This window comes from Sus scrofa, chromosome 6, assembly GCF_054392235.1.
Source record: "Sus scrofa isolate SSC_HxYL_T2T_F1_AM1 chromosome 6, Sscrofa_HxYL_maternal_Yorkshire_Landrace_v2.0, whole genome shotgun sequence".
In the NCBI taxonomy this organism is placed as follows: domain Eukaryota; kingdom Metazoa; phylum Chordata; class Mammalia; order Artiodactyla; family Suidae; genus Sus; species Sus scrofa.
The window spans coordinates 47,006,968-47,021,265 of record NC_139388.1 but is presented as its reverse complement, the minus strand read 5'-3'; the positions used below and the strand labels follow the sequence as shown (position 1 = coordinate 47,021,265).

At 63.0% G+C, this 14,298-nt stretch overlaps 1 protein-coding gene across 5 annotated transcripts; it reads right to left on the bottom strand.

The window, feature by feature from the left end:
• Positions 1-207: 207 nt before the first annotated feature.
• LRP3 (LDL receptor related protein 3) lies at positions 208-13,089 on the bottom strand. Of its 5 annotated transcripts, none has more exons than XM_013994731.3 (7): positions 12,874-13,089; positions 10,887-10,934; positions 4,595-4,769; positions 3,053-3,267; positions 1,458-2,574; positions 1,066-1,198; positions 208-877 (listed from the first exon to the last, which is right to left on the bottom strand). In XM_013994731.3, exons 1-7 carry the CDS (start codon positions 12,944-12,946, stop codon positions 674-676), a joined length of 1,965 nt encoding a protein of 654 aa, XP_013850185.1. In that variant the 5' UTR covers positions 12,947-13,089; the 3' UTR covers positions 208-673. The 5 variants fall into 5 exon arrangements, with proteins under 5 accessions (XP_013850185.1, XP_005653323.1, XP_003127061.1 ...); XM_005653266.4 differs by having other exon boundaries at positions 208-858; positions 12,874-13,088; XM_003127013.5 differs by having other exon boundaries at positions 208-858; positions 4,595-4,733; positions 12,874-13,088.
• Between the last annotated feature and the right edge of the window lie 1,209 nt (positions 13,090-14,298).

Sequence of the window (14,298 nt, the reverse complement as noted above, 5' to 3'; positions counted from 1 at the left end):
AATAAGCCCCAGAATGGAATCAGGGGAGGTAGATGTGAGCCCCCCACTGTGTCTGCATCCACTGGGGCCCCAGAGAGGGGCTCGTCACCCCCACTGCCCCCCCCCCAGCGCCCACCACACCCACAGGGGAGTGGGGGTGCTGACGCAGGAAGCCAGCTGGGCTTCTGGGTGGGCCTCCCTGTAAGAAAGAAAGACACGGAGGCAGGGTAGAAACGACTGTGTATTCCCTGGTTACAAAGCGGGGCTGTGGCGGTCACCAGCGTGTCCAGCGGGTCAGCAGACCAGCAGGGCCTCGTCATCACTGGCCTCCAACGTTGGGGAGCAGGGTGGCGGGGGGCTCCGGCAGACACCCAGTGGCTCGGGTGGGTGGGGGCCCAGGGTGCTGCTGGCAGTGGAGGCGGGAGGATGAGGGTCCTGGGCCGAGCAGGGCTCCCGAGGCATGTCCACGGGGGCTGAATTGTCCAGCAAAGGGTCCCTGCTGGCCTTTCTGTCCTTGTCCACTGGCCTGCACTCCGGGTCCCGCAGGCCCAAGGGAGGCGGCACCGAAGGTCCCACCTCTGGGGCGTGGATGGGGGCACTGGGGGGCCCCTCCCCGGCTGCCCCTGGGCTGCCTGTGTCCGTAAGGGGCGCCGGGGGGTCCAAGGCAGCCCCTGGTGCAGGCTGGAGGAGCCCATCACCCAGCACCGTCTGAGAGGTGCGTGCGGCCGTCAGCAACGGGATCTGTCCGCGGGGCGCCCGAGGCCGGTGAAAGAGCCGGTTCCAGAGGCGGCCGAGGCGACGGCGGGAGGGCCCGCGGCGGGAGGCGTGCCGGCGCATCTGTCTCCGCATGGCCGTGCGAAGGTTCTGTAGCACCGAGGCCTGGAGGGTGGGGCGGCAGCTGAGGGGGCAGAGGTCAGCACGACCCCCAAGGGACCGGAAACCCCCAAGAGACCTTGTCCCCATCTCCCACCTCCCTGGACCCCTGGACCAGCCTGGCTGCACCCTGTCTGACCCCGCCCTTCGGCTTCCCTGTCTCAGGTGTTCCCCGAGGTCTGGTGGGTGGGGGTCTCACGCCCTCTGGCTCACCTGGGATGCGCTGTAGACGGGAAAGTCCTCAACTGGTGGAATGAGGCCCTGCGCGATGAGCTGACCGTAGGATGGGGGTGCCTCCCGCCGCACAAACTCAGCCTCCAGGCGGGTCATCTGGGTCTCAAAGGCCCTGAGAGCAAGGGCAGAAGGGTGGCGTGGCTCGGCTGCCGCACCCTGGCACTTCCTGCCTCCCCCGGCGGCACTGCAGCTGGACCTCCTCCCTCCAGACATCCCGAGAAGCCCCGCATGGACGGCCCGAGCCCGTTTAGGGGAACCCCCAGCTGCAGGAAGAGTGAGCCCAGGGCCTCTGTCCAGGTATCCAGAGTCAGGAAGAAAGGGGGGCTCTGGCCGCACCCAGACACAGGCAGCAGTGGGACCCCGCCACCCACCTGTACTCCTGCGTGCGCAGGGAATAGAGCTTGAAGGCGCAGCCCAGGGCAATGACGAGCAGCAGGCCACAGACCAGGCTGCCGATGAGCGCGGCGGTGATGACTTTGCGGGGCACGGCCGCCAGGCAGCCATGCTCATCGCTGCCATCCTGACAGTCCTCCTGGCCATCGCAGCGCCACGTCTCGAAGATGCACAGGTTGGTGCCACAGTGGAAGGTGCCCGGCTGGCAGGAGAAGCAGTTCTTCTCGTCAGCGCCATCGGGGCAGCTCTTCTGGTTGTTGCAGCGGTCGGCGGGTGTGTAGCACAGGCCGCTGCCACCCTCGCAGGGGTACTGGTCAGGCGGGCAGGCGGGGCAACCCTGCTCGTCCCGGCCACTGGCGCAGTGCCACCAGCCATCGCAGCGCTGCGGCTCCGAGAAGCAGCCCTGCTCGCCTGCGTCCCCTGCGTCCCCCTCTCTGCTGCTCCCGCATGGCTGCTCCCAGGGGAGGCAATAGCCCTTCACCTGGTAGGTGGCATTGAAGCCGTGGCCAGCGCTGCGGGCGCGGGCATGATAGGCCACGGTGAGGCGGCCCTGGGCAGCCTCAAGGCTCACGGGTCGGTGGTTGCTGCGGTAGGAGAGTGTCTGCAACAGGCGGTCCCCGCGCTCACCCAGGCCCTCATACACCTGCACGTAGTCATCGTAACCCAACCGCAGCTCCAGCTGCAGCAGCACACGCCTCGGGTCCTGTGTGTCCACCAGCCACGTGCAGTGCAGATCCGAGGGCCCGCGGGCTGCACCGAACAGGTCTGGGGAGGCGAAGGAGCCGTAGAAGCTGCCCAGCCGCCGACCACAGGCCAGGTCAGGACAGCCGGCCTCATCAGAGCCATCGCCGCAGTCCTGTGTGCCATCGCAGCGCCTCTCAGCAGGCAGGCAGCGCGTGGAGCGTGCCCCGCTGCAGGGGAAGGTGCCCCCAGGGCACAGGCTGCCCGGTGGCTCGGAGGCAGGTGCCGAGCAGTTGCCCTCGTCGGAGCCATCGCCACACTCATCCACGGTGTTGCATTGCCACGGGCCCGGCAGGCACTTGCCGTTGTCACAGCGGAACTCGTCAGCCTGGCATGATGCCTGGCCCAGCTTCCCTGGGGGGTGAAGTGCACGGTGGAGACAGTCAGGGGAGTGCAGAGGCACCCTCCAGAGTGGGGCCTGGGTCCAGCAGCGGGCGAGTGATCCCCCCCATCCATCCCTGCAGGGCCTCTACAGGGCCCAGGGAGAGGTAGGACCCCAGGAGAAGGGCCCCCAACTTTCCATGGCCACCTGAGGGGCAGAGTCCCCTTGATGCCAGGTTGGGCTCAATTTCTGACCTGAGCCGGGGGTAAGGAGGGAACCTCCTACTCTGGCCAAGTCTATAAAGTGGAGTTAGTGACCCCCAGGGGCTCCAAGGCACCCTGAGGCAGCCCCATGACGTATCCCTGTCACCCTGGGCCCAACTGACCTGTCCACTGGGGGAGACCCTGTAGGGGGTGGGCCGACGGAGGGTGCCGCCCTGGCCCCCCAGAAGCCCATGAGCGTGCACTAAGGTGCCCCGCCTGCCCAGCCGCTGGCATCAGCTGGCATCACCTCGGATGTACGAGAGGCGGAAGCCCTGGGCCTGGCCGGAGCTGGAGGCGTCCGAGTGGAAGAAGATCCAGACATGGTCCCGGGCCGAGATGAAGGCGGGCGGGATGGCAGAGCCACAGAGCCGGAAGGCCTCCTGGCGGGGCGGGGCCGCGGGGCCCAGCATGAGCCAGTCCAGGGAGCACTGATGGGACTCCTCCACGTCAAAGTTGCGGAAGCTGCCGGGGGACAGGGAGGACCCCAGATGTGGATTAGGGTTAGGGTTAAGGTTAGGGTTAGGACCCCAGATGTGGATCCAGGACCAGCAGCAACGGCCAAGCCTGAGCTCCCGGAAAGAATGGCCACCTCCCCCGGCCCCCGCTCCCCTCCTCCGTTCCCTGCCGCTGGCATCACCGCCATGGAGGGCAGCTCCATGGAAAATGAGATGAGCGTGGACACCCTGGGAACTTCAGCCCGGTGCAGCTCTGCAAAGGCCTCCCCTCCTCCTTTCAACCCTTTGTCAGCCCCCACACAGGGCCCTAATCCCACAGCCAAAGTGGAAGGGGAGTCGGAAGCCCCCTCACAGGCCATCCTCTCCCCAGACACTCTCCCAGGAAGGGCGAGGGCCAAGAGTCCAGATCCCCGCCATGCTGGTTCTGCTAGAACAGACCTGGAGCAAGCGCCCAGGCCTATCACAAGGGAGTCCATGTGCACGGAGCTGGCCTAGCCCGGGGCTGGGCCACAACGTGTCACCTGGGGAGAAACTCTGGCTCTGGTCCCCTGGACCAGGCTGGGGGATGAGCAGGGCCGTGGAACCCTCTAGAAGGAGCCAGGAAGGGTGGAGATTTGAAGAGACTCCCAGTGGCCACAGGGAAACAGGCACAGACGCAAGGGTGCCCATCACATCCCTGTCCTCTGGAGCTACAGAGAGGCCGAGGGCCCCTGGGCATTGGCACTTAGGAGAGTGACTGCTCAGCCAAGTCCCCGACGGCCAGCCCCGTCCTGAGGTCCAGCCTCAGCCCACCACCTGATCCCCTCACCCCATTTCCCTCTGCACAGCCCTGCGGCTCGAGCTCCTGACCCCTGCCTGGGTCCCTCTCCTGCCCAGATGGCCCCGGGGCCCCCAGAGAAACACTGCAGGGCAGGCAGGACACTTCTGCCACCTCGCAGACAGCTGGACCATGCCCACCGGTCCCAGAGCTCCCCTCCCTGGCAAGCTTGAGGGGACAAACAGCCCTGTAAGCCCATGAGAGAGGCTCGGGGCAGGACAAGGTCAGGTCTAGGCACCAGCCAGAGGCCCGCACTCACCAGCTCACATGCACCCACACGCATTCAACTCACATGTTCACACGTAGGCCCAACACATGGGCTTGCACACATACACGTCTGCTCACATGTGCCCGCCACACCTACCCAGACACGTGCTCACGTGGGCACACTCACAGTGTCCTTTACACCTGCTCAGATGGAGCTCTGGTACTTACACAAGCACACGTGCGTGCTCACACACATTCAGTGCGTGCAGGCCCTCGTCGCTTCCCTCTGACACTCTCGGGGCCCCCATACCTGATGGTGATCATGTCCCCACGGTCGCCCTGGATGTACCAGCTGCAGTTGGTGCCTGGAGGGTAGTTGAGGGGCCAGGCTGGGCTGTAGATGACGCCGCGGCGCTCTGTGTGCTGCTCCAGCTTCCCACTGCAGGCGGCTGTCAGGAGAGGAGGCTGAGAAGTGCTGGCCTCACCTTTGGGGGCGAGGCAGAGTGAGAGTGGGCACTTGAGCCCAACCCCCCCACACATACACCGTGGCTTGAGCACAGGCCCTTCCCTAGGGTGGGATCAAGGCCAGCCTAGGTGGTCAGGGCCAAGGGCAAGGCCACAACTCGAGACCTCAGGGAAGTGATGTGTATGGGGGGTTGGGGAGGAGGACCCCCATGGACTTGGGGCAGCCCAACCTGTGCCCCGGAGCCTAGGTCTTACCCCTAGCCCCAGCAGGGCTGGGAGCAAGCTCACCCACTCCCCTTGGCACCTTGTAGGTGCGGCCTCCTGGCCTCAGGGCCTCAGCTCAGTGGATAATTCTGCACCCAAGGCCTGCTGGCCCAGCACAGGCAACCCCACTCTGGTTCCCTGCCTGTTCCCTCCCGCCACCCGGGGGGCTGGCCAAATACAGGCCTCAGCCCCACAGGGAAGAGGCTTTGCTCACCCAACACTTATTTACTGAGGACCCACCATGTGGCAAGCACGAGTGCCAGGCACAAGTGCCAGGCATGCTCATAAGACAGGCCAGAGCCTGGCTCAGCAGAGCCCCAGCCTGGGGAAGGAGCCGACAGGCTTCATGCAGATCCCCTGGGGCAGTGAAGACATAAATCAGGCCCGAAGGGAAGGGCTGGGGTCCCTACATGGCTGGAAACACAGGCCGAGTCTGATTACACTTTGTGTGGCATTTAGGTTTTATCCGAAGCTTAAGTGGGAAGCCACCAGGGGCGACTGCCATAACCAGATGGGAATCCAAGGCTCAGAGAGGACAGGTGAGCTGTCCGTGGCCACACAGTTGGTAAGTGGCAAAGTCAGGACCCATCTGGGCCTCTAGCAGGTGCAGCCTCTCACTGCCAGCTTTGAGTGGATGCAGCGATGAAGTGTCTGGCACGAGCACAGAGCATCACGCCGGCCAGCACAGATGAGCGGTGCCACCATGCCCAGCCCCGCAGGCCTCAATCCACACATGTCATTACACGTGCCCTCTGGAGTTCCCGTCATGGCTCAGTGGTTAAGGAATCCTACTAAGAACCATGAGGTTGCAGGTTCGATCCCTGGCCTTGCTCAGTGGGTTAATGATCCAGCGTTGCCGTGAGCTGTGGTGTAGGTAGCAGACGTGGCTTGTATTCCACGTTTCTGTGGCTTTGGTGTAGGCTGGAGGCTACACCTCCGATTAGACCCCTAGCCTGGAAACCTCCATATGCCGCGGGAGCAGCCCTAGAAATGGCAAAAAAGACAAAAAAAAGAAAGTGCCCTCTGCTTCCCAGCCGAGTCCATGCAGCCTGAAGGCAGCACACGCTGCCCTGATGTGCCCTGGCCTTCCCCGGGACTAGGCAAGGCCCTGAGCTTGGCATGCCCCCACGCCTTACAGCCCTTTTCCCAGTTCACCCTACTTCAACCAATCTTCACAAGAGCCTGGGCCACAGCTGGGGCCCATTACACAGATGGAGAAACTGAGGCTGGGGCGACAAATGATGATGCTTGTCCTGGGCACAGAGATATAACCGCTTCACCTTCTCTGGCCCTTTCCATGGAAGCAGGGGTCTCTCTGCAAGGCTCTTTGGAACCCCAGATGGTTCAGCTACACAAAGGAGAGTGACAACCCTCCAGCAGCCTCCCAACCTCTTAGGACTGTGCCCATGGCGGTCCAGGTGATCAAAAGGTGACTAACGGGGAACTAACCCCCAGCCGTGGCTCCCAGGAGCATCAGAGAAACAGCCACTCTGACCCTAAAGCAAGGCTGACCCCCGCTCAGGTCGCCATCAGAGTTTCAATCATCCTGGGTCAGCAAAGTACCAGCCAGGGCTCTCCACCTGGCACTCACCGTGGCCTTGGAGGCCCGCCTCCCTGGCCCTCCGATTTCCTGCAGCCCAGGAGGGTAAGGACTAGACAGATGGAGGGGCAGCCAGGGTCCGAGCAACGAGTTCCCTCGGATGGGAAAGGCTGCTGTGTGGGCCTCACAGAGAGATGTGAGGTCATGACACTCAGAAGAGGCTTCTCCCTGGACTTCCCACAGTAGCTCAGCGGTAACGAATCCGACTAGTAACCATGAGGATGCAGGTATGATCCCTGGCCTTGCCCAGTGGGTTAAGGATCCGGCGTTGCTGCAGCTGTGGCGTAGGTCAGCAGTTGCAGCTCCGGTTCGACCCCTAGCCTGGGAACTTCCATATGCTACAGGTTCGGCCCTAAAAAGACAAAAAAGAAGGGGGGGGAGGCTTCTCCTAGGTAGAGGGTGCTGGGCAGGAGGGACACAGGCAGGGCTGAGGGCACATCTTCCCCTTACATCTGGTCTCTAGAGCAAACCCGGAGTGAGACTCCATTGGCCAGGATGGAAGCCAACCCTCTGTCCCCTGTCCCTTTATCCCACAGGACAGGGCCTGGGGCAAAGCAATATGTACCCCCGAGGCTTTCCCTGTGGGATGGAACATTCTCAGAAGTCAGTTTTCTCTCCCATGATGGCCAGAGAGAGCCAGGCCTGCAGGGACCTAGATCTGGCCCCTCTTCCATCAGTGGGGAAACCCATCTCTCCAGATACCAGCTGAGAGAGAAGCAGATAACTGGAAGCTGCCAGCCCAGCTCGGCCTCTCATCAACTTCCCTGACAACATGCCCCCCCACACACAAAGCCTCACCCAAGGGTCCCCATGCCTGCCCCAGAAACTCCCATGGGGCGGTGGGGAGCAATGTCTCTTGGTCACTGTTTGCTCATCTCCAAAGCAGGCTGCACGGTTTCTGCAGCCATCAGCCTGGACCCTGCAGTGACCGTGGAGCAGGAGGGAGGCCTAGGTCGCTGCAGGGAGCTGGGAGCTCAGGGCGGGGCCCCAGCCTGGACGCCGGCTGGCACCAGCACAGACAAGCGGCCCCAGCCCTTCCCGGATGGCAGGCCTCACCCCATTCCACTACCACTCTAGGACCCAGGCCTGGGCAGGGGAAAGGGCTCCATGAATCCACTTCTGGGGTCCACACTGCCAGACACACTATTGCGCCCTAGGCCTCAGCTTGTCCAGCAGTGAAATGGAGTCAGTAGGTGCCGATCGTCTCAGAGAGTGGCTGGGACATCTGGGGAAGCAGCAGCTTCTGGGTGGACAGAAGGGGTGAGTGAAGGAGGCCCCGTGGGAGGCGGGGGTAGTGATGGATGTGTGATGATGGGCGGGCAGTGAGGGGAGCCCGGAGGCACTGATACAGGATGGAGGATCTTGGCGGGGGGGGCGTTAGGGGCGGTCAGAGAGGTCTGCCTGCGCTTAACTGGAGGGGGCCCGTGTTCACTCAGCAAAGAATTGTGAGGTCTCCGGGGCATAGCAGAAGAGCCTCGGCCCCCAGGTCAAGGTGGCCCGCTCAGGGGAACAAGGGATGACAGGCCACTTTTACACCAGCGTCCTGCTTTCCTGGTCCAACGAGTCACCAAACACTCCTGAGAGGGCTCAAGCAAGGGCGACACAGAATGTGCAGAGCCAGTGTCCAGAGGCCATTGGTCCCCCAGACCACCTGCTGGTGGAATTGACAAAAGGGAGCCGGAAGCCCCACCACAGCACTTGGGTGAAGCAGCCGGGTGAGCAGAGAACAGTCTGAAGGCCCTGCCCAGGCTCTTCCCCTGGAGTCACCGTGGCTGCCTCGTGGAGCCCAGAATCCAGAATCCCAATCCTGGGTCAAGACGGGGGCTGAGAGGCAAACAACTGTGAGGTCTCTGGGGCAGCCTGGCTGGGAAGAAGCAGGCAAGACCATTTTTCTTTTTTGAGTGTTTTGGGTAGTTTTTTTTTTGGCCACCCTGTGGCATATGGAGGTTCCCAGGCTAGGGGTTGAATTGGATATGCAGCTGCTGGCCTACACCACAGCCACAGCCACATGGGATTCGAGCCGCGTCTGCGATCTACACCACAGCTCACGGCAACGCCGGATCCTTAACCCACTGAGCAAGACCAGGGATCAAACCGACATCTTCTTTGATACCAGTCGGATTAGTTGCTTTATGATTTAATTAACTTTATGATCCAGGCTCCTCACAGTAGGAGTGGCAAAGAAACCCTGAAACTGCAGTCATGGAACTTTGGGAGGGGGTGAGGGACGGGTCTCCGCCTCTCTTAGCAATGCTAGAGGTGTCAGAGGGGGGCTCAGGGAGAGCCACAGCCCCCAGACCACCCCCTGGGGCCGCATCAGCTGTAAGTGCAGCTCAGGACACCAGGGGGCGCCAAGCACAGCCCACGTGGATCCTGCTGGCTACAAACCTGTGGATGGGCCGGTGGGCTTTCTCGCCGTGGCTCTAGAACCTTGTTCCTGGAGCACCTCTTTTCTGAACCTGGGGCAGACATGTTTGGAGCCGCACACCCACCTACCTCATCAGTGGAAGGGCTGATCTGGAGCTCACATTTGTAAGATCTGACACCCACCCCCCAGGTCCCCTTCCCCCAGCCCCACTCTCCACTGTGGCCACAAACCCCTGCCCCAGGTGAGGTCAGTCTTCTGTCGGAAACTGGGATGGGCAGACTGGACAGTCAACTGTGGGGGCCGGGACACCAGGCAAGGTGAGGCCAGGGCTGAGCTGGGTGGGGCCCTGGGCCCGAGGCTTCGACCGGGAGGCCAGGCTGCCCAGAGCAGGAGCTGGTGGGCAGGGAGAATAGGAAGCAAGACTGAGAGGAGAGACGGACCCTTGAGAGCAGCCTCTGTGGGTCCTGAGCCTCCCCCTCCCGGGGCCCATGGCCAGCAGAGATCACAGCCTGAGCTGCAGTCCTGAGGCAGAACTAGAAATCTCAGGGAGTTCCCATTGTGGCTCAGTGGTTAAGAACTGAGTCCATGAGGACTCAGATTCGATCCCTGGGCTCGCTCAGTGGGTTAAGGATCCGGCATTGCCCTGAGCTGCTGTGTAGGTCGCAGACTATGGCTGTGGCTATGGCACAGGCCGGCAGCTGCAGCTCTGATTCAGCCCCTAGCCTGGGAACTTCCATATGCCACAGGTATTAAAAACAACTAGAAATCTCAGGTACCTCCTGCCCCACGATGCAGCTCAGCTGACAGCAAACAAATCCTCGGCCCCCAGGCTGGGTTACTGCACATTCTCCCCAGTTTCCAAGGCCCTTCTCTCGGTAGTACCAAGGGCCACAGGATCCTGGGCCTTGGCATTGGCCCAGCCCTGGAAGCCCCCTCAGCCAAAGGCAAATGCCCACGATGGCTTCAGCCGGCCCTCCTGCTCCTCTGCTGTGCTCAGCTCTGGACCAAAGCACAAAGAGAGCCGGTGGACAGATGGCCCCACCCTGACGGCAGGAGGCAGGGGTGGAGTTCTGTGTTTTCTTAAACACTCCGTGTATCTATTTGGCAGCAAGTACTCCCAGGGCCAAGCTACCAGCAAAAGTGTTTACATCTCTTCTGCAAACCAGTCTGCCTGAAACTGGTCCCCCCACTGGCCTGCTTCTCTAACTCACACCCCAAGTGAGTATTTCATCAGGGTCAGGTCCCAGGCATCCAGAGACCACTGCTAGAGCCCAGAGCCCTCCGAAATTATTCAAACGAGTCAATCCTAAGCCATTTCCCCTGCCTGCCTTGGCTTTCCCACCGAAACACTAATCCAGGCTCTGGCCTAGGCCTTCTCGGCACTCCTGCGTCTGCCTTGATCAAATCCGGCACTTCCCCTGTGGCCCCACGTGGCATGGTGTGTCCCCTCCTCCCAAGACAGACTCCTCCATCAGTGGCTTTGACCTCTCCATGTTGTCACTCAGCTAGACCTTTATAAACTGCACCACAGGTGTAATGTTAAAGCAGGCAGGATCTCATGGCTCTCATGGCCTCACGGCCTCCAGGAAGCACAGTCTGTCAATTGCGTGGCCACCCCGGGCCAACACTGTGCTCAGCACCTTACATCATTCGCCCACTTAACCCTAATAACCAGGCTTTGGGGGAGCACTTGTTATTGCACCCATTTTACAGAAGAGGAAACAGAGGTATCAGCTGGTCCAATGCCAAAGAGCGCCTCTGTGATGCAGAAACGATGCCCAAAGACTGAGGCAGAAAGAGGCCCAGTGAACTCAGGGGCAGTGAACTCCTGAAGACTGGTACTTGGAGGGCACCAAAGCAGGAGGGCAGGGAGGAGGGGAGGAAGGGGAGAAGCATCTTACTCACCTAAGGCAGGAACAGCGCTGCTGAGCCGCCCTGTGAGAACAATGTTCACTGTGGGAGACAGAAAGAGGGTTCAGTGGAGCAGGGAACGAGGTAGGGGGAGAGGGGGCGGGCTCTTAGGGCCCAGGCTCCTGGGACACAGGACCACATGGACCAAATTTGAGGCTGGTTCTCTTCATCTTGCAGGGTAAGGCCCAGAGGGCCACCACAGCGATTTCTGCTCCGTCCCTAGTCCTACAGGGATGGGCAGAAGTGAGACCCCCAGGGGATCTCAGGACTCACGGGAAGCCCCACAGCAGAAGAGAGCGGGGTGCAGGCCTGGCTGCATCAAACCGCTGCTGCCACTCCCCATGCCTGGGAAATCTAGCTCACTTGGGAGGGGTGTGTTTCTGTTTCCTCTAAGACTTGGGAACCTTGAGGCTAGACCATCCTTCAGAGAGAGAGGGGCCCTTGCTCACTTGGGGGGAGGCCCTGCTTGTCAGGGGGGCTCCTACCACCTGGCAGGGCTTCTTCCCTCTGAGGGGCCTTGCCAGCCAGGGAGGGAGGGAAACTGTCCTGATTACCCCCATTTCACAGGCACTCACAGCTAGCAGGGTTCAAGGTCCTCCCCGTGCCATAATGACCTTGAGAAAAGAGGCCAAAACCTGACCTGCCACCTACCTCTCCAAGTCCTCACCACTATGGGGTTTGCTCTTGGCTTTTACCTACTGCTTCATGGGTTATGGGAGCAGGCAAAGGATATGGGCAAGCCCAACTTCCCAGAGTTCAGGGTGGCCCCTTCCCCAACATCAAGGATGCCAAGGGAAGCAGAGAGCATCTCTGCAGGGGCGAGCCCCCATCTTGTGAGGGAACCAGGCCAGCTGCCCCCTAGGACACCCAGGCTCTGCTGGGCAAAGCCCATGCTCCATCTAAGCAGGGAGCGAGGGTGGGGGGCAAAGAGTCTGCTCCCTGGCCTGCTCCCTGGAGAAGTCCAGCACCCAGCAGCTCGTGGCCACTGACAGACTGAAGAGTGGGCACTCTGGGGGCTGTGGCTTTTATTGAGAGCCCCCCCCCAACACGCAGTTGAGGCAAGGGCCTTCCCCCAGCTGCCTGATTCTTGGGGGCAGAAGAGGATGCAGCCTAAAACGAACAGGCTTCTTTTTCACTTTGTCATTTCAGTGGCTTCAGCAAACCTATTGGGGGTACAGAGCCTTCACTGATGACACCATAGGGTGTCCCCTAATGACCCCAGGCTTGGATAATGGCCTCCCTCCTTCATCATGGTAAATAAAGGAGCCATGTGGCTTGAGGATTTAACTCCTTCCTTCCCCTCTCCCCAACACAGGGCCCTGGAAAGGGAGATAGAAAAACTCTCTGGTAGGGCTGGAAGGGTGCCAGGCCTGGACGGGTCCCTTGGCCCTCCCCAGACACACCACCCTAGGCTGATGAGGCCTGCCCTTCTGGGTCTGAGAAGACACAAAGGGAAGACAGGAGTCATTCTGGCAGCTGCCTCCTGCCGGGCATCCCTATCCAGGCTCCGGCTAGCACCCGCCCCCACCCCATTCTGGGCAGGAAACAGTTCCTTGTTCAGGGGGCAGCTGGCCTCAGCCCCGCCGGCCTCGCCTTTGTCCGATGCTCCGGAGGCCCGGATCCCACATCACCGCCAGGCTAAGCGCGGGCATGCCAGGCGGAAAGCCACTGTCTGCCAACCCTGGTTGCCTGCACAACGGGCCGCCCTGAGCAGCGCTCACCCCGACTCCCGGGCGCTAGTCCGAACCGGGTGGGAATTGAGGCTCCGCGGCCAGAGTCGCCTTCTCAGGCCTAAGACCCCAGCGGGCCGGGGTGCTGGGGGCCCTCGTCTCCGCGGCCTCCGGCGGGAGCTCTCGCAGCGCTCGCTCGAGGAGCTCTGGCTGCAATCGGAGGAGCGCGGCCGGCTAGGGGCTGGCCAGGGCGCGGCCTGGAGCTGCGAGGCGGAGGACTGGACCCCGCCGGGCCCGCGCGGCCCACTCACCCAGGCAGACGACAGCGAGCTGCGCCCGGGCGCCCGGCGCCCCCTCCGGCCCCGCGGCCGCCCGCTTCTCCATGCCGGGGCCGGCCGCCCGCGGGCGCCGCCTCCTGCCCCGCGCCTGCGGCTCTGGCTCCGGCTCGGGCTCGGGTTCGGGCTCCGGTTCCCGGGGCGGCTGCGGCCCGGGTGCGGGCGGCGGCTCCGGCGGCGTCTTTGTGAAGCGGCGGTGCAGGCCCGCAGCGCGCGCGGGGCCACATCGGCCGCGGCGTCACGGGCCCCGCGGGGGCTCAGCGGCGGCCGCCAGGGAGGACCCCCGCCCGCCGCTGCCCCCGCGCCCTGGGCGCCGCGCCGCGGCCGGCCTGTGCCCGGGGGCCCCCGGCGCGCCCATGCCCCGCGGCGCGCAGCCCGCCCGGCCCCGGCGCCCCCCGGCCGCCCCGCCCTGCGCCTAGCCCTCCCGGCCGGTGCCGCCGGTGGAGCGTCCGCGGGTCTGCGGGTCCTCCCGCCCGGCCCCTCGCCCGCCGGAGCCCGGAGGCCGCGCCGCGCCAGCCACGTGACGCGCCCGCCGAGCCGCAGTGGCGCTGGCAGGGCGGGTGCAGGCGGCTGGGGCGGGCGGGGGGCGCGCGCCCCGCCTCGGCTGCTGGACAGCTCCGCGCAGGCGGCCCCCGGCCGGTGCGCGCCCTCTGGCCCCTGAGCCTGGCGCTCTGGTCGGCCCTCCTCCCGACCCGCGACCTGGTCCGACCCCAGCCGGCGGTGCTGGGAGGGGAGGGAAGGAAGGCTGGGTAGAAGGGAGCAGAGAAAGGGGCTACGCGGGGCTGACGGGCTGCCGAGCTGCCGAGGGCATCTGAGGACAATTCGCAGCTTCCACGTGAGGTTCCTGCCCCTCCGACATGCCCCCTCCTTTGCCACAGCTCAGATAGTCCTGCCACGTCCCTGAGACAAATCGCCCTGCGCAGAGCGAGGCCTGCGAGGGGACATGGGTGACCACTCTAAGAGGCCTCTGGAAACCCACCCCTCCCAGGAACCCCTGAGCCCAGCCAGTCGTCCCAACAGGCCCTGGGAAGAGGAGAGGAGGCTGTTTTCCAGGCTTGAGGCCCCGTAGGGGAGAGTGGTCAACCAGGGCTCTGGACCCAGTAGAAGCAGGATGGTTGGAGAGGCCACTTAAGGTTAAGCAGGGCCAGATCTCCTTCCCTGAGACCCATGTGAAATCAGAGGTCCCCCCCCCACCCAGGTTCCGTGGTGTGGAGGCTTGGCATGGCCTGTCCCCTCCCTCCAGCCACCAGCCACCCCGGCCTGCCCTGAGCTAAGGCTCAGGACCCCTCTCCAAATCCCCCTCCCTTTGAGTTTCCCTGTTTAGGAGAGAAGGTAGAGAGAAATGGATGTTACATGAGTGAACATTGTAGACAGAATAACTCAACTCATTTTCACTGTGCA